We start from the raw sequence: 23,438 nt of genomic DNA, 5'->3' as shown, positions 1-23,438 counted from the left end.
CTAATCAGTACCTTTTCTTTGACACAAAATACATTAAAATGTACCTCAGCTCCCATCCCTGAAAGTCTAAAATTTAGCCCTTTCGTCAATGCACAGAGACTAAAAGCCATTAGGGAACCTACTCAGAGTAAGATATTTGAAACTCTCCCAGCAATTGCTACCTGCTAGAGATACCATACCACTTTGATTTATCTGTTTTCAAAAATAGCCTTAGTAAAATTTGTCACCTTGAAAAACAAGAAGTCTGCACAAATTACAGCCTTCCCAAAAAAGGGCTTTATAAACCTTGGATCGTGATCAGCACTATCTACTGGTGAACCATGACTGCAGCAAATGCTCCTGAACGCAAACATAAGTTCAAGAACATGAACTTGCTCCTTCCTCTGAACTAGCAAGGAAGGAAGGTGGTTGCTCTGGGTTAGTCTTCACTACAGCTCAAAACAAAGAGTCTGCCCATCCAAGTCCCCAAGACATCCTGTAAAGATTAACAGACTTTGTCAAAATGACACTTGTCATGGCTGAAAGGCTTTTCATGTGACATAAGTAGACTAAAGAGATACCGTTAACTGCATCTTTTTATTTTGTAAGATGTAAGTACTATTTGTTCCTGAAGTGTATTTGATGTTTCAGATCTGTCACACAAAATTGCGTATAAATTGTTCTACTCAGCTCTGAATCACCACAGAAGGATTCTACTCAGAAAACCTCCAAAAAGAAAGGGGAAAATCTGAACACGTAGGTCTCTAAGAAACATCTGAGCAGAATAAACAAAGGCCATTAGAACACAATCAACAGGAAGAGCTCTCTCTAACACAATGCACAGGCTGCAGAGCTCTCAGCTCCAGCGGAAGGAAGCTCTAGTCAACAGCGCACAAAATAAGCAAGACCATGATGCAGCCCAGAAAGATGCCTTTGTGTTATTCCCAAAGTTCAATTTTTTTCAACTTACTAGAGTAGGAAAAGTGGGAGGAAAATAAAAATCTCACTAGAGCTTCACTTTCAGACTTTCATTTAGTGTATGACAGAAGTTCACTGCCTTCACTTTTGCTGTGTTCCTACATCTACACTACAAAAAGAAGAGAAAAACCATCTGATAATAAGAACATTGCAGATACATCATTCTGTCACTGAAAGATTGCAAAACATTCTATTAGCCTTATATATGTTTATTTTATCTGCTATTTATCTATTTCCTGGTCTTTAAGGGAAGGACTCAAATCAACCTGTATTAGCTTTATGTTCCATTCCTCTGCACAGTGATCCTCGTTTGCCTTGGGATTACCACCACCACAAATAAAGTGTCAACAAAATCAACAACTAAGTAATATAAATATTGTTGGCACTTCTTAAAAGACAAACATGTGAAAATTCAAAGTTTTAATCCACTGAAACTAGAAGCATCCCAGTAAGGATATCTAATCTTCATTTGAAAAAATTCATCAGCTTTCCACAGTTAAAGAGAATTGTCTGAATGTGATTATTTGGAAATTACATTTACAAATTTAGTTTCTTACAAATTGCCCTGTTCCTCTCTAGCTGCTTTACAGATTTCTTTCTTCATAATCATTATGCTAAAGCAATTATGTAAATTTTCCAGTGTATCTACTGACAATTATTTCATCCATTAAAGACTGTCATTGATATTGAGGCCAGAGAGAGCCAAATGGTATCTTCATCATAAAAAAACACCAGTTCTACCCAAGTTGCTGGTAGTACATATAGAGGACAGGGAATGAAAAGAGCTGTCTTAAAAACATGGAAACTGGATGGGCTAGAGACACAGAAAGTAAATGACAGAAAGTTTCCCCCCACCAGAACTCTGTTCTATTGGAATGGCCATAGAGACAAGAAGCTGACTGCAGTGCTCAGAGAAACTTTTTGAAGGAGAGGCTGTTAATTTTGAGGCAGAATCATAGACACACCCTACAAAACTTTTAAAAACATCAGAAGTGGTTAAAAAATTGAAACTGGAAGTTGTAGAAAGTAGCAGACACACTGGAATAGTGTTTGTGTAAGACACACACTTTATTAACAAAGCAGTATTTACACACATACCAGTCCTGGCTGTTAATGGCATCTCCATATCCTGGTGTGTCAACTACAGTTAAACGCAGCTTCACCCCTCGCTCCTCTATCTCTACTGTAGAAGCTTCGATTTGAACTGTCCTCTCTATTTTCTCTAAAATAAAGGAACATTTGGATTGTTATTTGCCTATCAGATCCTGCAGAGACCCCCACAGGAGAGAGCAATAGAGGAGGAACTGCAAGCTCAAGCATGTTGTAACCTGCATGACATCAAATATTTTATCAAAATACACAAAGTAGTAAGCAGAATTTAACACCACATTTTCGTAAGTAAACAAGAAACAATGAACTAAAACACGCGTTTACTTATGACAATATGTAAAAATAAAATAATAATACTCAAAAGCACAATAGATTATTTGTCAAAAGTTTATTTACAGTTCTAACCAGGATTTACGGCACTACAGACAAAAAGCAGTAAGAAGAAATGGGGATTAGAGGAAAACCACATTTAGGTATATTGATACCTAAAAGGTTTGGGAGGTGTTTTTTTTAATAGCAGCTGATAAAGAAACAAAAGCTGTCTTTGAAAGGAAATCTAAATAAGAAAATGACAGCTCAACAAAACATAATTTAGAAAATTTAAATACAGCATAACCAAGTGGTGTAATGGGTAAAGAATGAAGCAATATTAACTGAAAGAACAAGAAATTGTATAGGGTGGAGTGTGCTGGAGGAACTGCAAAACCACATTTACCTGCAGCTCCAGGAATATAACGTTCTGGATAAAGATCAGTCAGGAACAGACTGTTAATTAAAGTGGATTTTCCTAAGCCAGACTCACCTACAAACAAAATAATTCAGGTTATTAAGCATGTACACTTTTTACTCCAAGATTTTTAAAGCACCTTGTCGTTCTCCAAGCCCACATTATAAAGGAAAAATAATTTGTTCATCAGGATCCACCCTAGCTTTTGATATAAAAACATCAAAGGTTCAGCTAAGCACTTTGAAAACACCGGAAAAACAAACCTCCAGTGTTTTCATAAATGTAACATGAAAATTGTAAGTTTACTGTAACAGATGTCACAATTAAAGCTGAAAGGTCATACAGCACTTGGACTATAGATCTAGAGATAGCTCAGATTCTTGAGGGAAATTACAGCTTTTTTAATTTGAACTTGCAGAATCAGGAGCTGTAACTCTGCTGCTGAAAATTTCTGAGAGCTTGAAGGTTTTCCTAAGCTACAAATTGAACCTGGAACACTGCTGGGAAGACAAATGAGTAAAGCAATCCCAAACTAACAGCCAATCCCAAACAAATAGTCAAGTTTTACACCCTTACACTTAAGCCCATATAGGTTCCATGAAACTGAAAATCATAAAGCAAATTATTCAAAATTCACCTGAGAAGTTTCGTAATTCAGTGACTTCAAATGATACAAATTTTTTCCTACATCTAAGTAACAAAGTTAAATGTCTAAATGTAACTACTAAATCTAAATTACAAAAACTTGCTTTTTTCCTAATTCAAGGAATCACAGAAATCAGCATTTAGACCATGTTATTTTAGATAATACAGTAAATGCTGTAACCTGATATTAGAGATGAAAAAACTATTTGTATTTCTCATCACAAACTACATGACACAAGAACTCTACAATTATCATGAATTACCTGTTTATCCCACAAACACTGCTGAATACTGTGACCAGGTAATCCCAAATGGTACTACAGAGCACATTTTCATTTTTCACTAACTGCTGCAAAAGGGTAACAGTACTGTGGACTCCCTTTGCACATGCAAACCATTTAAACTGATTTAATGTAAACATAATTCAACATCACTAGGAAGAGCTTTGTGCCTAAAGGACTCTCCATCAAAGAGACTCAGAGGTGCTCATTGACAGAAGAGGCAAATTACAGGTTTATCTCTGACACCAGAGTGAGTCAGTACAGAACAGCAGAAAGCACAACAGCAGCATCACCATTTTAACAGCAAAACACTCACTGTGTGCATTCATGCCTTCAGTGTGGAAATAGGAGTGAAAGAAAGATTAAACAACCACCTCTGTCCTCTGACAATGAATCAGGAATGACTAAATGTCCTGTTGGCTCCAAGTCATCATCTTTAATCACTATAAATACTCCCTCCTACTAAACATGACAAAACAGTAACAGATGTAATTGGAAAGTGTAGAGAGGTTCAAAGCTTTTTCTGCTGCTAACAGTCAATTGCTAAGTAGGAAGATGCACACATCTATGTGAAAGAAATGCTGTTGTATAACACTCAAAAATACTTCAAGAGCTCACTTACCAACCACCATGAGTGTGAATTCAAAGCCCTTCTTCACAGATTTCCTGTGAACCTGGTTGGGCAGATTAGCAAATCCCACATAGCCTGCCGAGTCCGAAAACTGACAAGAAAACAAAGGTTGAATATAAATGAGATCTCTTTCCCCCTAAAAAGCTGAAAAAGAGTTTACTTGATTCTACACAATAAAGCACAGGGGTATATAAAGCACAAGGAAGAATAGAGAATTAAACCATTTTTGTTGCAATAGCAAAGCAGACCTTAAAAAGGCTGATATAAATAGAAATCAGATAAGTACCTTGAGCTACACAAACAAAAGTCTACCCTTAGATAAAACAAAAATCTGCAAGCTTGCAACAACACACTATTATTAATCTTAAGAAACAAATACAGCTCAGAATAAAAAATTCTGTTCAAATTTGGTGTCTGCTACTACCATCTTCTATAAAAATAATTCATAAGCCTACAGGTAAAAAATAAGAACATTGTATTAATGGGGGGATTACTGAGATACAATCACACAGAGATGTATCTTTTGCTGCTTAAGTTGTTCACCTATCTTCACAATCTCTGACTTCTAACACAAAAGCAGGAAAAAGAAACATGCCTGAAAAACTTATCAAAGAGATTTGGGCTACAAACAGGGCAGTCTGCTCCAACATCTGTTACCCATTGACTGAAAACCTAATAGGAGCCTAAACAAGAACTGCAGCCACCTGATTCAGGGACCTGTGGGCTATCTGGAACCAGATGTCTTCTTCACAGATGAGCTTATGATGAGAACAGGTTTTTTACAATGCCATACACTTCCAGTGGTGTGGGGGGACACAAGGGAAATCACTTTAAAAGTCATTACTTAATTGCTAACAATCCTTTTAAAGCCCATCCAGGTGGGCAAAAACATTAGGAATGAAGGTTTGTCACGTGAAATTTCCTTAGGTGAGGGTACCATTTTAACTTTGTAAGCAGAGACTGAATGTCTGGTGAACACTAGACAGTCCATCACTAAGAGCAGATACAACCTCTGTATTAACTAAGCAATTCCTTTCAAGAAACACATCTGAAGCAATAAGGTATAATTTATTCACAATTTTAGCACTTCAGTAAAACTACAAATGTCTTCAGAAGTTGAACAGATTCTAGACAAAATATTGGCTATGCAGCCATCTCTTTACCTTTACTTTTTCACCGGACTGAGACATGTTTCTTCACTTCAAGTTTCAGACACTGGAAGAAAAAAAGCCATAGTACATGTTAGCTGACTTGAAGATCACATTACTTTTAATTTTGAACTGATCAACTGCATGTAGTAATCACATTTTATTCTAGTAGAATGAAATGTCACATACTCAAGGATTACCAGAACAAACAAGCCATAATCGAAATGTCTTCCTTCTGAAATAAATCACAGGAGTACTTAATTTAAATACTTAAAAATTTCAAAACAGAAAAATTCCTTTAAAATACAAAATATCAAAATTTAGTAACATAACAAACTTTCACCCACCCTGTCTTTGTAGAAGGATGGTTCACAGATAGGTGAATGTAATGCAAATGTTGTCCAAACATTACATTTGAGAATTATTACCACATCCAAAAATTCTCATGAGAACAGGACACCTACATGACTCACAGGTAAGGGTCAGAACATAACATTATTTTCAGTGACTTCAAAGTGCTGTTGCTGAACAGGACACTACACTTGGCTAACCCATGCTGGACACAAAAATTCATGCCAGGGTGAAGGACTATCAAAAGAGATTTGTTCTTTAGTTTCAGACAGCCAGAACAGCTGGACTTTGGCAAGCCCTTATCTCTTTACTCAAGGATGTTAGCTGTGCTATAGATTAGTTATCAGGGCAAGAGCAAAGCCCTTTCATTTAGAGCAGCCCCAGGGTAGGGACAGGAAACGCAGAAGCGGCAGGAGCACTTCACAGCTTGGTTTGTTGACAATGCAGCTCTTGGCCTGGAAAAGTAGGGAAGTGACCTATGCAGGCACCTGTGTGTTCAGACCTTCCTGTTGGCTAGCAGGAGTCATTTTAGCAGAATACAGTCCAGTTTCTGACACTGGCATTTTGACAGTCAAATCCTGGCAGAGGCCAAGCTCTGGACTGAAGGAAAAGTCGAAGTTAGCATAATTGCTGCTTGGAGTTCTAAAGAAAACAGATCTTCAGCTCCCATGGTATTTCATTTGCCCTGCAGCAGGCATGTAAAATCCTGGCAGCTGTGCAGGTACCAGCTACCCTATGAGCAAGGGAAGTTGTTTTTTTTTTCTCCTCCACTTTTCACCCATACCCAGCTCATTTGCTTACTAATGAAAGCCCAATGCATCCATTGCCTGGAAAATAGGGCGGCCCTCATTCTAATTATCTGTCAGCCTCTAATTGTGTATTCCTCAAAACATTCTGGAAAGCATCCCTTAAGAATGGTTTTGAAAACCAGAGCTTCTTTTCCTTTGACCAGTATGCAAAAGCTCATTTCAGCCTCCAGCCAACCATTGTCACAGACACTTAAAGACACTCACAATCCCACCACAAAAGTAACTCTGTTGACATCTTGTTTCTAAGTTTGGAAACCTCTGTTGTCACCTTGTCAATAAAATTAGTAACATAGTTCAAGATTTTAGAAAAGCTCATAGTTACTGAGTGCCAATATAGATATACCTCACCCATTTCTCACAGTAATGACAGAGGAGAATCACCCAGGCCCACTGTCCATAGATAAAGCAGAGACAGGGGGATGATTCAGGTTTCAATATGTATGGCAAATTCCCTACTGCTGCTTTAAGCTGACAGTATAGACACATCCATTACCCAAGTTACTTGATTAAAAAGCAGAAGAGTCAAAATTATTGTCAACTGATTATGACACATTCAGCCTCAAAGTTAGTCTGTTATCACATAATGAACATTTTTTCATAAAATCATCTGTTCCACAAGTACAGCTTACAAAACCTGTTTCCTACAAGGCAAACCACATCACCTTGTGTCTTACTCTGACTAAAAAGTTGCTGCAGCCCAGCTGCTCTGATCACATCATGACTGCAACTCATACTTCCAGTTAGTAATTTCCCAATGTCTTTTGTTAGAATAGAAATGTGCTAGCCAAAAGTTACCTCAACAACAACAAAAAACCCACAGAAACACCTGCTGTTCCACAATACCTAAGGTGCCACGGTTCAGTTGGGAGCTCAGCTGCTCAGCCTTGACATTTTGCAATTCCTAATACTGCCCTCATGAGGTTTCCTCGAAAATCATTCCACCAAACTTCCCTGGTGACCATGTGCTGCCTTCCCAAAGCTCTACAATACAGTACAAATCAAAACCTCAGAATGAAGAAAATGCCACACATTAAATCCTCTAACAGCACCAAACAAGCACAGCACTCTCAGCACTGCTCATGAGTGAGAGCTTGGCACTGCACCAGTCCCTGCTGCGCATCAGTGAGCACAGAAACCCACAGCACTGCCTGCACACAGCTGACTCAAACACCAAAACAAGGTGAAACTGAGTCTCTGACAACACTCTGAGAAGTTCACACACCTGAAAATTGTAGCATCTAATTTCTTATCAATTGTCCAGACCAAAATGCATTAAAAAAAACCACAACTGAGGCAAACCAGAGCAAGAACTGTATCTGCTCTGTTTTCTTTAGATTTTCAAAGTACTCTTTCAATCAGTATGAGATAAGCAAAACAGCACATACAAAACAGTTCAAGGAGAAAGGAATAGATAAGATACATTTGCAACAACTTACAAAAAGCAGTGAAACTTTATCTGTAAAATAATGCTGTGCTCTACTTAGCAGGCCTAACAGAAAAAAAAAAAAAAAGGGACACTGTGCTACAGCATAGGAATGTCCAAATCTGGTTTTGAACAGTGGATAACACAACAAACTTTCATTTTGGATTCAAACAAATTCCCATCCTGTACAATGTGATGTTGGCAATGTAAAGGAGCAAAGTGCCACCGAGTTCAGCTGCAGCTGGAACGTGCCATCCCACTGTCCTCTGCTAAGAGCAGCATTCCGGTGAGAGAGAAAGAGGGAGGAAGGAAAATGGGTCATTTCCTTTGTTCCTGTCAGGATGCAAGAAGTAAACTGTGAGGAACAGGCAGACTGGGAGCTTCTCAATAGGAACCAGCACAAAGAAAGCACTACAAACATGTACAAAGAGCGTGTCCATATAAGGGTATCAGACAACATTTTCAAAGAATCACTTCTGAGTGACCTTACAGCCATCTCGACCAGCAGAACAGCCCTCCTGATTTCTCAAACAAAGCTGCTTTCTTCCATTAGAAGCTGTATAACTCAGATACTTTTTTGACACTATTTAATAGCCACAGATACAAGTAAAGACTTAAACAGGTTTCCCAGTGCTAGAAATGGCCTCAACAGCATCAGCATTCTGAAGTCACTTTTCAGATTTAAAGCAGAGGGAAACACCAAGATATGTCAGTAAGACAGCAGTATTTGTGGTTTCTCACTAAAAGAACTATAAAACCCAAGGAAGATATGTCAAATCTGAGTCACATCAATAATAATAGAAAAAAATGGCATGATTCTGTGAATCACTGAGTTCTAAGAAATGTATCCAGCACAGCCTGTTCTGTGTGCCAGGTTTGTTCCTGGCATGTCCTCACCTCCACTGTGGGAAACCTCCTCCAGATGGTTTCACTTTTCCTCATTAGAAATAGGCATTATCAATTGAAGGAATGCTCTTTTACACACTAACAATTCTGCTTTACTCTTACTCAGGAAAATGACTGCATCACTTCCACCAAACATGGAATTTACAGAAAATGCAACAACCCAGCTGTGACTTTTGCAGACAGACCACACCAAGTGCGAGCCACTGCTCTGACTTGGAACTGATGTTCAGAGCTCATAAATTCTACAGACTTCCTTCTGGCATTGTATTTAAACCAAGGAAACTGTACAGGGATTACTACTGGGAATGCATCAACATTTGGAACATGCCTGCGACTCAACAGCACACAGATGCACAGCAGAAGGAGTGAGGACTAAGCAAGAGTTCAACCACCTGTATGAGCATTATTCTTAAAAGGTCAAGAAAAGGAACACACAAACCTAAAGCTCTAATGTTAAATATTTTATTTAAAGTTCCATTACAATGCTAACATATGACTCTAAACAACTTCCTTTCATACTATTTAATCAATGAAAACTACCACTTGAAATGCACAAAGGAGGCAGTGATACCATTCTTGTAAATAATCCGTTTTAGGGATGATGTTGTTTCTATGCAAGCAGCATTTGACAGTATTTTTGCCAAGTTACTGCGTCAAAAAGCACTGTTAAACGGACCTATAATTGTGAAAAACAGGGGCTTTTTTAAATTAAAAAGATAAACATATTAGCCACGATCACTCATCAGGAAATAGGCAGCTCTGCCTCACACCCACAGAACTTATGTATAATTGTGTACATACTGCCAACGTACAGCAAACTGGTATGTTTGTATTTCAATCATTTCCAAGTCGTGCTTAAGTCTCACGATTCCATGAAGTCTCTGACCTACATGTGCACAATAATTAAAGACCAAAGAAGCAGAGCAGGGGTTGGGTCTGCGGCCAAAGCAGGCACGGGTCGCTCTGTGCATCCCCCGCCGCACCCCCGGCTCCCGGCAGCCGCAATCCCACGGTGGGTGCTGCAATTTTAAAAGCATCCAAGGAATGCCTAAGTGGAGACAGCACTTCCTGCTCCATCCTCTCCTCGCATCTGCGGCTACCCCAGCACCGCGGCCCTGTCCACATCTCAAATTAATCCCTGCCTTGCTTTAAAAACAAATCGAGGTGTGCGCGAAACGGCCCCACCGCGGCGTCCCGGGGTTCCTGCCACGGCTACACTGCTCCCGTCCCCACACACCGGCTGCACAAACCCCGCAGACGGCGGCGGGAGGCAGGGTCGAGGCTGTGCCCTGCACGGGGGAGCCCCTGCAGCGCTGTGGGGGCGGAGGCGCCGCCGCCGCCGCGGGGAACGCGGCCCCTTCCCGCCGCTCACCTGAGGCCGCGGCCGCTCCCGCCGCCAGGCCGCGATCCGCCGCTCCGCCCCACAGCCCTCCCGCATCCCAGCAGCCACCGCGGCGGAGCGCCCGCCTACCCCGCGCCACTCTATGGTCCGCGCCGTGCCGGAGACAGCAGCGAGAGGCGGCTCCGGGAGCAGCGAGAGGAGGGACAGAGCGTCCCCCGCCCGCCCCGCTGGGCGTAGCCATGGCGGCCCGCGGGACAGGGCCGCTGCCGAAGCATATCCTGAAGTGCCACATCTACACGGAATAGTTTGGTTTCTGTGTTCCACCCAAACATCGTTGAGTTTTGGGATTGCTCCACTTACAGCGGGTTTAGCGATACTCCTCAATGGTAAACATGGCTGGTGTGATAGCCGGGGGGAAATGCAGCTTGAACTTTGTGCTGTTTGTAATGCAGTATGTAACTCCAGCCTGGTTGGTTTGCAGATGCTCATTCACACATGAAGCAAATTCCTCTCCCGAACACTGTACAAAAATCCCGGTACTTGTTTTACTTACACTGTTCTCTCCCGTCACGGCTTTCCCTCTGGTTCTGTGAGAGCCCCGGTCGCTGTCACCGCTGAAGGGCCGAGCGGGATCCTCCTGCAAGTTCTCGGAGGTGTCAGGGACTCCAGCAGGCAAACCTGGAGTGTAAATGACACCGACACGTAGGTCACAGACACAGATCACTTCCTCATGGGGAAACAGTCTTACATAGCCCAAACTCTAAATGCAACACTGTCAAAACTAAAACACATATTAGCAGAAGTACCAGAAAGGCTTTTTCCAACATTCCAGCTGCAAGAACTGTATTCAGGAAAGTTCCTGGACATTTATCCACACATTTTGAGAGGGCAGCTTGTGTGCTTGACCTAGCAGCAAATCTTTTGACTAAAAATTCTGAATTTTAAGAAGCACGTTTCTGTTATGTCTTTATTCCCACCATTAAGCAAACATGGTTACAGCTCACAACAGGAGAATGTGGGAGTGAAACAAATGCTGCAGAAGGCAGGCTGGCATTATCTGCAATTCACATTGTGCTCATGTTACCAACTGAGCATTGATGGGATCTGAGTAAGAACAAGATAAAAGCCAGCACAAGCAAGTTCCATTTCCTAGGACAAAAGGTAATGTTATAACTCAAAGTTCTGATTCACACTTCCTTCCTGGAGGAGTTAAAAGATGGCATTTCAGCCTTCCTTAGAAATTAAGGTTTTATTTTAAATTATTCCATGGATTTTTATATAGATGTTTTGTACTATCACCAGAGGAACAACCGTGGCAGTTTTTCTTTCACTAAATTAGAACACTGTGATGGACACAAGATTTTGCACACATGCCCTGCTATCACAAACAACTGCTTAGAAGAAATTATAAGAAATTGGCACAGGCAATGCCAAACTACAGACTGCCATCAACACAGAGACAGGTGGGAGTTAGTGCTTTCCCATGACTGTCACTCCTTTCCTTTGGCAGGATTTAGTGCAAGGGGTGAAAGAGTCTCCAGAAATTTCAAATCCTTTGTTATTGAGGCAATAATTTTCTCAAGTTATGCCTGAATCAGATTGCTGACCAATTGTCACACAAAATGTTCAGGGAAGCCACAGCCCTTCCAAAGAAGTCCCATTAGGCCAGAAAGTGAGGTAAGGAAGGGCACTTGGGGTGAGGGCAGAGGTCAGCCCTAGGCAGTGCCCTGCCTCTGCAGTGCCCAGGAGCAGATGCTTAGGAAAAGATAACAGCAGCACCGTGCCTGTGCATCCTCCCAGATTCCGGCAATCTGCAGCTCAGCAGCTTTCTGAGCCAGAAGTTTTATCTTGATGGTTCTCTCTTCCATGAATTTTTCTTCTTGCTTTTTGAACCCATCCCAACTTCTGGCATTAAAGAGCATCCTGTGACAATGAGTGTTACAGTGCATTAGTCACTCAATGAAAATGTACTTTTGTTACCTTTGAAACCTGAGACTTGTTATGAAAGTGCATTTCCCAGGAATTCCAGGCAACAGAACTGGAATTGTTTGGGGTGTGTGACTGAGACACCTACAGCAAATGCAGCCCCCCCAAACACATGCTGCATGTTTTTTATTTCTCACACCAATATTAGCAGAGGTGCAAACAGAAGAAGTGCTTGTACTGAGGAACACTGGTTAAATAGTCTAGAAATGTTCATGCTGTGAACAGCAGTCTGACTGTTAATCACTCATTCCCGGAATTATGATTTTTGAAAGAATTTTGTTTCATTTTCCCTTTGCTTTCCCTGAAATTCCAATGCTTTTTCTTAAAGTTCCTGATATACCAGGGTTTGCATTATCAAAAGCACAAAAGTGCTTCCTTGAATTCAAATCTTAACTTTGTGTAGAGTCACATCTTAGTAAGTCAGAAATACCTCATACATTCAGCAAAAGACATTATTTGTCTTTTGTTCCAGTTCTTACCAGAGAAAATGGTGATACTGATTATAATAAAATAAATACAGCCATAAACTGAAACCTAAATTGAGTTTTAGTAGATAAACCAACTCCACATTCTTTGGCATTACTTTCCTTAAGATATGCTGCATAAAACAGTTTTTATTTTTCAGTTGTGAGATCCCTTTTAACTCAATTTTATTTCAGTGAAGTCTTTTCCTCACATAGATGAATGTTTGGGTTTGAGCCTAAAATTCTGTGTGATTGCTTTAATTAATGACTCCACTATAAAAGCAATTAATAGAGATATTGACTCACTGCTGTAAGACATTGAGCATCTTGAACTCTCCCAAATCTCTCTGCAGAAAAAATTGCCCAAAGGCTAATTAAACAACTTAACCATATACATAAATCCTTTACATTTCCATAAGATTTCAGTTTGTGTTTGATTCAAAGTATTTGTGTATGCTTTGCCAAGTTACAGTACATGGCTCCAGATCCAAACCTTTCGGAAATAAATCTGCTGCACGCCTCTTTTAAAGGATTAGGAGAGAAAAAATTACTTTGAATGTAGCTAGTGGGAATGTCAAATGAAGTAATTTAGATATTCCCTGGGTTAATTTGTAGGATTTGGGTGTGCTGAAAGACAGAAATTTACAGGTAGAGTTCCCATTGATTTGATCAAAATACTCTTTTGTGAAGGGCTTTGTCTGTGGAGTCACCAATGGGATGAACCATTCTAACATCTCAAATTTCCTCATTTTTGCAGACATGCTGCATCAGGAATCAGAGATGTCAGATCCATGGAAAACTGGTGTCACTGATGAGCCCTTCTGAGACCTACAGCTCAGAGCTGGAGCCTGGGCAGGGTAGGAACAGGAAGCCACTATCTGTTCATGCACCAGGATTTACAGACTCAAGCTGCTTTACAAGAAAATCTGCAACAGATAAGTATTTTCCCTTGCTGCAAAAAACACCCAAGCCTCATTTTCAGTGACACACTACAGGAAATGAAGATTATATTTGATTTATAGTAGTCTCAGAGGAACAGAAGTTTCTTTTGCATTTACCAGCACATACAAGCCCTCCTTTTCAAGATGCTGCTTATGGCAATGAAGAAGCAATAAAAAAAGCCTACAAATATTCTCCAGTATAAGAGACATTTTGCATCTTTCCACCAATAACAGTCATCCTTTCCTCTTACTGGAAACAACATTCCCTTTTAAGAAGAAGTCAGGATTGACCAAGCAGATGTGTGTTATTCCCAAAAGCAGAGCTTGTCTGAGATGTGTAGGGGCTGCACTGCCAAGAAGAGGTCCCAAACCTCCCACATCTTCTCAGCAATGCACATTTCTTGAGACATGAGATAAATGTAGTATATTTCCCATATATTTCCCATCACTAACCCTGAATAGTTTTCAGTAACTTCATGGTCATGTCTTTACTAATTACTTTCAACATCTGTGCCGTACATTTAGAACAATGGCATTTGTCCTGGCTGACGCTGCTCTTTACAAACTGACATCTCATCTGATTTCCCAAGAACTACATGGGAAAGAGATCTACCAGGGTCCTGGTACACCACAATCTGTGGAAGGAGGCTGACTCTGGAAGAGGACAAAATTAAACTATAGTTGTCCTGAAGGAAACATGATGTAGAATGGACCATTAGGCATGAAACAATGTGTATTTCCTATAGCTTCCCCCCCATCCTGCCTATCCAAGCTTTAATATGTTATGTTCTCAAGATCTGTCCATAGCATTAAAGAGAAGTATTTAAGGTGACATGGCCTAAGCACATATTCAGTGTGCTTAGGCCATGCTTGATCATCCCACTCATCTTCTGATGAGTGGGATGATCAAACTCATCTACATGACATTCCAAACATTGGGAAAGGGTCTTCATTGCCCATATTTACTACCCCGGAACACAATTAACACGGGGTTATGGCTGTCTAGTGACACCACAGTGTTCTCTGCAAAGCCAAATCCAGAAAACAAGGTGCTGAAGGGTTGGGTGCACAGCAGCTCACCAGTGCAGCCCAGTTGGTCCTGACTGTGGTGACTGGAAATGTTCTCTGCAGGGCATGTTTTAACAGATAGACACGAAGATCAATTCCAACGCTGGGAAGATTCAAATTCTGCTCCAGAAGTTAATATGCAAAGAAATTCAAGAGAGGGGATGTGGGACTTAGTTCTAATGATGGTTTACCACTATTGTTTCCCTCATTCAGTGAGGAAAGTACCTGTAACACTGTCCCAGCATTCCCACTGTGTGTAGTCCTGGCTGCACCCAGGCAGAGTGTGTGTGTAAAGAGTAGCGACTGATACAGGGCTAGGGTCACTGTGTCTGGTAAAGGATCTGCATCAGCAAATATATGAAGGCTGGAAGCACATTTATAACTTCTTTCAGTGTTTTTCCAGCTACATATATCCATTTCCTTCCTTTCTTTTACCTGAGACTAGTCACATCACCACTGAGAGGGAACAGGGCATCCATTTCTCAATCCTGAAGGGCAGCAACAACACTCGAGCTAAAAAAAGTGTTGAATTCTATGTCATTAGCACCAGTCACTGAGAACACTACTTGTTCTTGCAAAATTTTGGTCTGGTTTTTTACTCAAAAGATGATCTAAGAGAAGAAGTGACAATTTTGTGTTAATCACTTCTTTTCCAAAAGAAATTAAATAAATTCTATGGTGAAATTAAGCACTTTTGTTTTGTAATAACCTGCTCATTTGACAAGAACTCATTTCCTATGTGCCAGTCTTCTGATGTGTCACACTGAAGACACGTTGGCACTGCTGACACACAAGAACTTCTGGAACCCTATCCTAGTATGGAATCTCTTCTATTGGGAAAAGACTTGCATTTTAAAGGAAAATTCAGAAAGAAATAATCTTCTCTGAGAAACCTCAGGCTTTCTAAATAAAGAACAGCCTTTGCCTAACCCCTCTGTGTTTGTAAATCTCCCTGCCTTCATTTCAGCACTAATTAGAATACAAAATATGGCACAAAATCTATCTCTAATAGGATTCCTAATTCTTCACCTTTGCTTATGTCTGATCCAAAAGTTATGGTAAGCTGTCTCAAGATCACTGAGCTTTTAATTAATCTTTTGACTCATACTCCATCTCATTCACACAAACAATACAAGGTTTGTGCATAAGATTGATCCCAAATGTCATTTTCCCCTCTGTCTTCCAGATGCTTAATATTTTAAGGATTAGAAAGAGCAGAAGTACTTAGATAAGGGACACTCCACAAATTATAAACCAAGTGTGCTCTGCACACTACATTTCAGGTCTCCAAAGGAAGATCTATCCAAACATTGCTGGTGGGAGGCCTTGGGGCTGAGCAGAGCCCTGGCAAGGCTGGAGGGCTGGGCACAGCAGCTCTGTGCCATGGGCAGGGTTCATGCACCAGGACAAGCAATGCTGGTGAGAGCCTGGATCCCCCCATTAGCAGCCCTCCCAGTAACTCTGTGCCTGGTGTTTGTCCTGATTGTCAGGAAAGGAGTAAAAACACAATCACCTCTAATCCCAGAGCCCCTCTTGCTATAGTATGGCTCCTGTGCAATTGTTCTCAGCTTGAATACCACTTCCTCCCATTTTCACAGGCTGTAAAGCCCCCCATGTATCCCCTCAGAATCATTTAATTCATACATAGTTGAAGCAGAAATAGATGTAATGACAGGAATGGTCATTTGTTAAAGAGCTACATTGCTGTAAGAGCATTGTGCCTTTCAGTTTAAAAGAATGCAGACTTTTCCAGCAAGGGTTTAACTTCTAAGGAGAGATTTTCTTTACTTAACACCCCAACTAAAACATCATGCTGATTTGTATTTCCTTTTAAGTAGAACCTTTTCACTTCTGGGAGTTTAATTTCCAGTGTTTTGATATTAACACCATCAGAAACCACAACATGCTGAATTGATGATGTCCTCAGGCCCCTCAGCAGCTGTGTCAGTCAAGGCAGCAGTAAGCCAAGTAAGCAAACCTGTGAGCACCTTGCACCAGTGATCTCATTAAAGGTAGCCTGTGCAACAAACTTTTAGGATCAAGGAATAAATTAATTAAAAATGGAGGTTGTTGCCAGTAACCAGGATAAAAGCTAATATCTGGGGTAATGAAAAGAAACAGACAAAAGTGAAATACCAGGAATGGAAATGCCTCTAAGCAGAAAGGTTCTGTTGCCCTGTGATTATGAAGCATGTATTTCCCCAGAGAAATAATTGCCTTGGATTAAGTGATTTGTAGGACTCTGTTGCTGGGTTACAGGTAGGAAAGGAAGGTGGGGTGAGGCTTGCAGAGGTAAAACAAGCCATGGGCTGGTTTCCCTTCTCAGCCCAAAGACCCAGGCAGCTACACTGGCCCCATGAGTGCCTCCCAACCAGCACAGGAGCACACACAGGCCATGTATCGAAGGAAACTCGGAGTTCCGTGCTCCCGGGCAAGTGGCAAGGGTGGGGCTTTCCTGTGCTTATGGGCTAAGATAACTGGCATTTCTCCCCCCTTTTCTTAATTGTTCTTCTGTGCTGTTTTCTATATAATCATTATTATCATCATAAATACAGATGTTATTCAGTTTCAGACTGTGATCTGGGTTTCTTCCTGTTCACCTCTGAGATATTTGTGTCTCTGTGGATGGGTTTTTTGCACATTCTCCTCTCCCTGACACCAGGGACTCTTCTGAGTGATTGTAAGCAGCCGTAGTTTGACAAACTGCACAGCCCCAGTCACACATTCCTCCTGGTGTTGCACACTGGAATTTGCAGTTTTGAATAATTGAAGTAAACTATGTATTTTATATACAAATGGAAGAGGAGATAAATCCTCTGAGCTCTGTTTACCAGGCAGTCTTTGTTAGGAAGACATTTTCCATGCTAGAATTGTTTACAGCTCCTCCTACAGCAGAGATAATCAAAAGGCTGCAGTCATCATGTGCCTGTCCAACCCCATGATGGTTCATAGGCTCCTGATATCCTTCTATTACTTTTTTTGGGTGTCTTGGGGCTATTTGTCTATCTTGTGGCTAAAGTTCATCATGTGGTTGTTAAAAAAAGGAAGTGAAAGGCCTTATTCAGCGTGCTGTGACCTTGTTGTCATCCTCCTGTTAGTACACTGGGGTCCTCTGCTGAAGTCACCTGTCAGGATGTGCGCAGGACATTGCTCCTTGTTACTTCAGCAGTCACATCCTCAGCTTTCAATCCATGTGATTCCTTCAACCTTTGCTTAGTCTTTCTTCTCCTGCTTCTTCCTCACAAGTGCACTTTTCCATTCATGCTGCATTCATATCAGTCTTAGGATTTGGATCACAAACATCTGCATGCCACAATACGTGCTGTGCATTTTTGTACAACAGTGAAAACCACTTATCCAGGGGCAGGAAATGTGTTCTTTTCAACTCTGCGATCTCCTCTGCACTGGAAGGATACTTTGGGCTAACTGAGAGTAAATCTAGCCAAACCAATTCAAAAGTCGCTGTGAATATAACTTTCAATTTTGTGTAAAACAGTTAAACCTATTGCAATCAAAAAGCCTTTCTCAGGACACGCAGAGCAAAGCCACTGGGGCACAGCTCCCTGTGAGTTCTGTGAGGCAGCTGATGAGGTCTGTGCTCTTTCTCCAGCTGCTGTAACTGCAGCATTCACACCACAAACACTCCCTGCATCTGCCAGCCTTGGGGGGCTGAGACCTGCTGCTGGCTGCAGGGGCTGAACCAAGGCTAGTTGGCAAGAACAATCCAGGACACCAGTGGTCCATGAAGAGACTGTAGCAATTACATTTGCCTGGCCTGATGATAAAACCTCTTGCAAATACAGAGGTTTTGACATGGGCATTTAACTCCTTAACCTACCATAAAGATTCAAAATGTACTGGAACAATTAAAACAATAAAGTCAAGTTTGAAATCTTTGTGAAAACATGTTTAAATTGTATACCTTGCTCTTGGCTCCATGTTTCATGCCTGGTGTAAGCTAAGAGCAGTTATTTTTCCTGGACCTATCTAAGAATGTGTCTTCTGGTACTGACAGGTGACATGCAGATCCCATATCCATATTCTATTTTCTGGATGGTTCCTAAGTGTTTGACGCTGTTTTTTTAACATTTGCCTGACACTGTGTGCAGGAGAGAGCTGTGCCTGTCCATCAGTGATTAGTCTTCTGAAAAATGATCAATTAGACTCCGATAACCAGGACTTTCACACTGCTAGGTGCCTGGATGGCTGAAACCTCTCTGAAGGTCTGGCTGCGGACTTTATCAGTAAAAAGGAAATTCACAGATAACGGCACTAAAAGGAATTTGAGCAGCCGAAATCCGAGACGAGATGCCTCCCGCCCCACGCTTAACTGGGAACGGGCAGCGTCCCTGCGAGCTCCTCCCGGAGCAGGGTGCCGGGGAGAGCAGAGCGAAGTTTCTCGGCTCCGGTGGGGACCACCGAGCAGGAGGGAGGGCCGGACACCCGCCCCCGGCCCCGGCCCGCGGCGGGTGGCGCTGCTGCCCGGCAGGGCCGGGCCGGGCGGGACGGGGGCGGAGGGCGGGCGCCCCGCGGCTCCTCATATAGCACTGCCCGCGGCCGCGGCGCTCAGAGCCGGCTCGGCAGCCGCCCGGGGCAGCGGAGCAGACCCGCCGCGCCTTCCTTCCTGCGGAGCCCGTGGGACAGCGGTGGCAGCAGCATGACTTCGGCGGCGGTGGAAATTTTGGGGCTGGGACTGGGCATCCTGGGCTGGGTGGGGGTGATACTGGCCTGCGGGTTGCCCATGTGGCAGGTGTCGGCCTTCATCGACGTGAACATCGTGGTGGCGCAGACCATCTGGGAAGGGCTGTGGATGAACTGCGTGGTGCAGAGCACGGGGCAGATGCAGTGCAAGGTGTACGACTCCATCCTGGCGCTGCCGCCCGAGGTGCAGGCGGGCCGGGCGCTCACCGTCATCGTGGCCCTGCTGGGGCTGGTGGCGCTGATGGTGACCGTGGTGGGCGCGCAGTGCACCAACTGCATCCGGCCCGGCAAGATGAAGTCCCGCATCGTGATCGCCGGCGGGGCCATCTACATCCTCTGCGGGGTCCTGGTCCTCATCCCGCTCTGCTGGTTCGCCAACATCGTCATCAGCGACTTCTACGACCCCACCGTGCCGTCGTCCAAGAAGAGGGAGATGGGGGCCGCGCTCTACATCGGCTGGGCGGCCACGGCCCTGCTGCTCTTCGGGGGCTGCCTCATCTGCTGCTGCTCCTGCTCCCAGCGCGACGACACCTCCCTCCCCGTCAAGTACTCGGCGCCGCGGCGGCCCACGTCCAACGGCGAGTACGACAAGAAGAATTACGTCTGAGCGGGGCTGGCCCGCTCCACGGCCCCGCGGGGCACGGACAGACGGCTGCGGCCCGGGAGCGTCTGCGGGGAGCTCCAGCGCTCCCCTGCCTGGAGGCTTTTCTTAGCGGGGACCCCCGTGAAGCGGCGGCCCTAGGCAGGGCAGCGCCCCGCTGCCCTCCAGCCCGGCTCCCCGGCGGGTCCGGCCGCTCCGCTGTGGGCAGCGCCGCGCTCGGCGCCGCCGGCTCCCGGTACTGACCGACCGCGCTGTCGGCCGAGCAAAGCCCTCCGCGGCCGCGCAGAGCAGGCGAACCAGCGTCTCCCCGGCCCAGGGCGGCCGGGGAATCCGAGGAGCCCCGGCGAGTCACGGCGTTTACCGGGACGCCCCGTCCGGGCTTCGCCGCCGCCGCCTGCCCGCCGACGGCCCCGTTCCCGTGACACTTGTGAGTACTTTGCCGCCCGCTGTGGCTGCCGGTGCCTCGGGGCACCGCCTGGCTGCCGGCACCGGGCGTCGGGCGCGCACCAGAGCCGAGGAGCAGCTTCCCTTCTTCGTCGTCTCTCCCCAAAGGCTGCATCTGGCAGTCCCCGCTCGGACTGATAAGGGGGGGGTTTGATCTATTGGGCAATTAAAATAGGGATCCTGCCCAAAGCATGACACTAACCTTGGTCCTTAATCCCACAGGCAGTAACTCTTTGGAGAAAGTTATTTGACTTTCTTCAGTTGTTTCAGTCCCTCAGTGAAGCGTATTGGTCTGTGTGTATTTGAAACCTTGAAAGAGATTTCAGGTAGTTGCTGTCCTTTAGTGGAGTACAAATCAGATTGTAGGTTGTCTCTTGAGGTTCTTCATCTCTTCAGCTTATGCTCTGTTTTTACTTGAATATGAACTCGTTGCCAGAATTATTCAAGGACTAGAATAAAAAAATCTAGGAGATCACTGGCTCCAGCAGGGCCTCTGCTCCTCTCATCTGCACTACAGGAGATTGGAAACATAAAAATCACCCCAGATACTGATGGTTGGGGGGAATGATGTCTTTGTGGCCTTCTTGCCAAGCTCTGCTTGCTGCCAGTTCTGAAATGTGTGTTCAGTTGAACATGAGCTTGGTTGGCTCCCCACCATGGTTTTGTTAACACGTGCTTTCCTTCATTTACCAAATCAAGCAAAAAATTGCTAGAAGAATTTTACCAAAAATATCTTGACTGAGACTTTATGCCAGGTGATCAGTTGTGAAGTCATGACTCTCACAGCTCTCAGCCCCTCTGCATTGCCCTAGTAACACTCTGCAGTCTGGAAGGAAGATGGTTTGGGCAATATAATTCTAATTTTCCTGAGGTCAACACCTCCTGAACTTCACCACAGTCTGAAATATTAGCTTAAACTTTTTCATTTTACACTGCAGAGACAAACTTTGTTAAGGGAGGGGCTTAAGGGGATGGTGTGATACTCCTCCAATCTAATTACTTGTAAATCCACACAGGATTATGCTACTGACTGTGGCAGCATCTGCATTGCCATAAGGAGATTTCTGCCAAGAGTTAGGGAGGAAATGTGCTGTTTATACTCCTCAGAGATCAACTCTACAACCTCATAGCTCCTCACAATCATGTAGCAATACAGTGCACACCTGACCTGAGCATTAACCCTTACAGCTTTCTGGTAACACCAAACTTATTGACAAACCATAACTGTGGGTTTGACAGATTTACATTGACCCCTTGCTTAGCAAACTTAAAATCCTGGAGGTATCAGCAATTCATAAACTGGAATGAGAGACTAAAGCCTTGACCCTGCAAATTTTGATGTTGAATATTGAGCACCTTTTTGAAGATAACGGCTTTTGTTTTTTAAACACATAAATAGCAGAGTCTGAGCTCATCAGAGAATACAAAAGCAGAGCAATATGTCTACAACTACTTCTGCTCTATAAAGAAGTGCAGTTCTAATACTGTCTCCATATAAATAAAAGCTGTAATATTGTTTTTATGATGTGATATGTAGTTTTGGTACAAGAGTGAAACATTCTGTACTTCATCATTGCAACTTTTTGAAAACAGTGTAACCTTGTAAGCTGTAAATGTATTTAAAGGCATATATATTGCAAGAAATCTACCAAAGTTGGCTTGTTATATGGTTTGGTGCCTTTATTTCATGACTACTTTGTTTTAAATTGTAACATCCAACTGTATTTGTCACTCACCCTCACTCAGCTCTCTGGTGTCCAGCAAATGAGCCCACAGATATTAGCCCAAATCCTGGACCTTGCTCTCTTTTGTCTCAAGTTAAAGAACAAAACCCCTCTGACAAAAATGTCTGCAGGTCTCTGAACAGTAGAACCTTCAGAAGTGCCGCAGAATTTGGGGTCTTACCAAAAGATGAAATGTTTCTGGACAATCCATCACTAGCATTTCAAATCAAAACTGGTGTCTTTGGGAGAGGGAGGGGAAACCCAAGCCTTAGAAGGGAATTTTAACAAGCCACATTTCTTGTATCGAGGCAGGGCTGGATCCTCTTATAACCAAAATCTGAAAAAATTACACAGAAAGATCTCTTGGGAGAAGCCAGTGCTAACTGTGCATGTGCCACTAAACACAGCATCATCCTCCCAAAACTGTTCCTTGTGGCTGAGATCAGTGGGGCAGCACCCAACATTACTTGCAGGAAATGGAGTCCATTTTAAAAACTATTTTTATATTTAATCTTATCCTTCAGTATCCTTAGTTGTTGCTGTGCTTTAAAAGGTAACCTGAGAGAATGCTGTTACTGATGTCACTGGCTTCAGGGTAAAAGTCTAAGTTGGTTTCTGCTATGATTTGTTTTCTAAGAACAAAGATTTAGTCCTGAACTTAATACCTTGGAAGTGCTCAGGATCAGGCCCGAACCTCATCCCAATGAAAAGATAAATCTATAGCACTTGTTTACTATTTTTATTTTGTATTTATGATTTCACATAAAAATAAAAACATGTAAACCAATCCCTGAACAGCATCACTGTGTTTTGTGAAAGCCACTGGATTGTTTGGGCTCAGGAAGGTGGGGTGTGATATTGGTGCCCAGAGGGAAATTACCTGGGCTACCTTTGGGGAGGAGAGCTGGGTCACCTCTGTGGAAGAAGGAAGGGCTGCTCCCTGGCAGAGCAGAGCAGGCAGCATCTCAGCTCTCCACTGAAGCCTCAGACAAAAGAGAGCAAGTAGCAGCAGCTGGTCTTGTGATGTGAGCACATTAGGAAGTGGAGTGTGATGCCCAGCTATTTTGGGAACAGCTCTAAGCATGAAGCTTTCAAAGCTTTGAATTTCTACACGTTTAAACTAAAAGGAAAAAAATCCTGCTGCTTGGATCAGCCCCAGCCTGACCTGATACCCTAATT

The 23,438-nt window shown here is 43.1% G+C and overlaps 2 protein-coding genes across 3 annotated transcripts in view; one reads left to right on the top strand and one right to left on the bottom strand.

Annotated features, from left to right (window-relative positions):
- Positions 1–10,425, bottom strand: part of LOC311160545 (septin-2) — a 33,537-nt gene extending 23,112 nt beyond the window's left edge. For both annotated transcript variants that reach the window (XM_084217418.1, XM_084217417.1), the window contains exons 1-5: positions 10,361–10,425; positions 5,515–5,566; positions 4,343–4,442; positions 2,783–2,869; positions 2,056–2,179 (exon numbers count right to left, since the gene is read on the bottom strand). In XM_084217418.1, the coding sequence (XP_084073544.1) occupies positions 2,056–2,179; positions 2,783–2,869; positions 4,343–4,442; positions 5,515–5,541 (338 nt within the window). In that variant the 5' untranslated portion in view covers positions 5,542–5,566; positions 10,361–10,425. The remainder of the gene's footprint in view (positions 1–2,055; positions 2,180–2,782; positions 2,870–4,342; positions 4,443–5,514; positions 5,567–10,360) is intronic.
- An 8,720-nt stretch (positions 10,426–19,145) lies between these two features.
- Positions 19,146–23,007, top strand: CLDN5 (claudin 5). The gene has a single exon (XM_084217532.1). It carries the CDS (start codon positions 19,447–19,449, stop codon positions 20,095–20,097), a length of 651 nt encoding a protein of 216 aa, XP_084073658.1. The 5' UTR covers positions 19,146–19,446; the 3' UTR covers positions 20,098–23,007.
- The last annotated feature ends 431 nt before the right edge of the window (positions 23,008–23,438 follow it).

Source organism: Fringilla coelebs (genome assembly GCF_963513975.1).
Source record: "Fringilla coelebs genome assembly, chromosome: 17".
NCBI lineage: Eukaryota > Metazoa > Chordata > Aves > Passeriformes > Fringillidae > Fringilla > Fringilla coelebs.
Note: the sequence above shows the minus strand (reverse complement) of the source record. Positions and strands in the feature narration are given on the sequence as shown.

Bases quoted from the DNA above. Each gene is read 5' to 3' on its own strand.
- CLDN5 (XM_084217532.1), top strand. From the start codon at position 19,447: ATGACTTCGGCGGCGGTGGAAATTTTGGGGCTGGGACTGGGCATCCTG.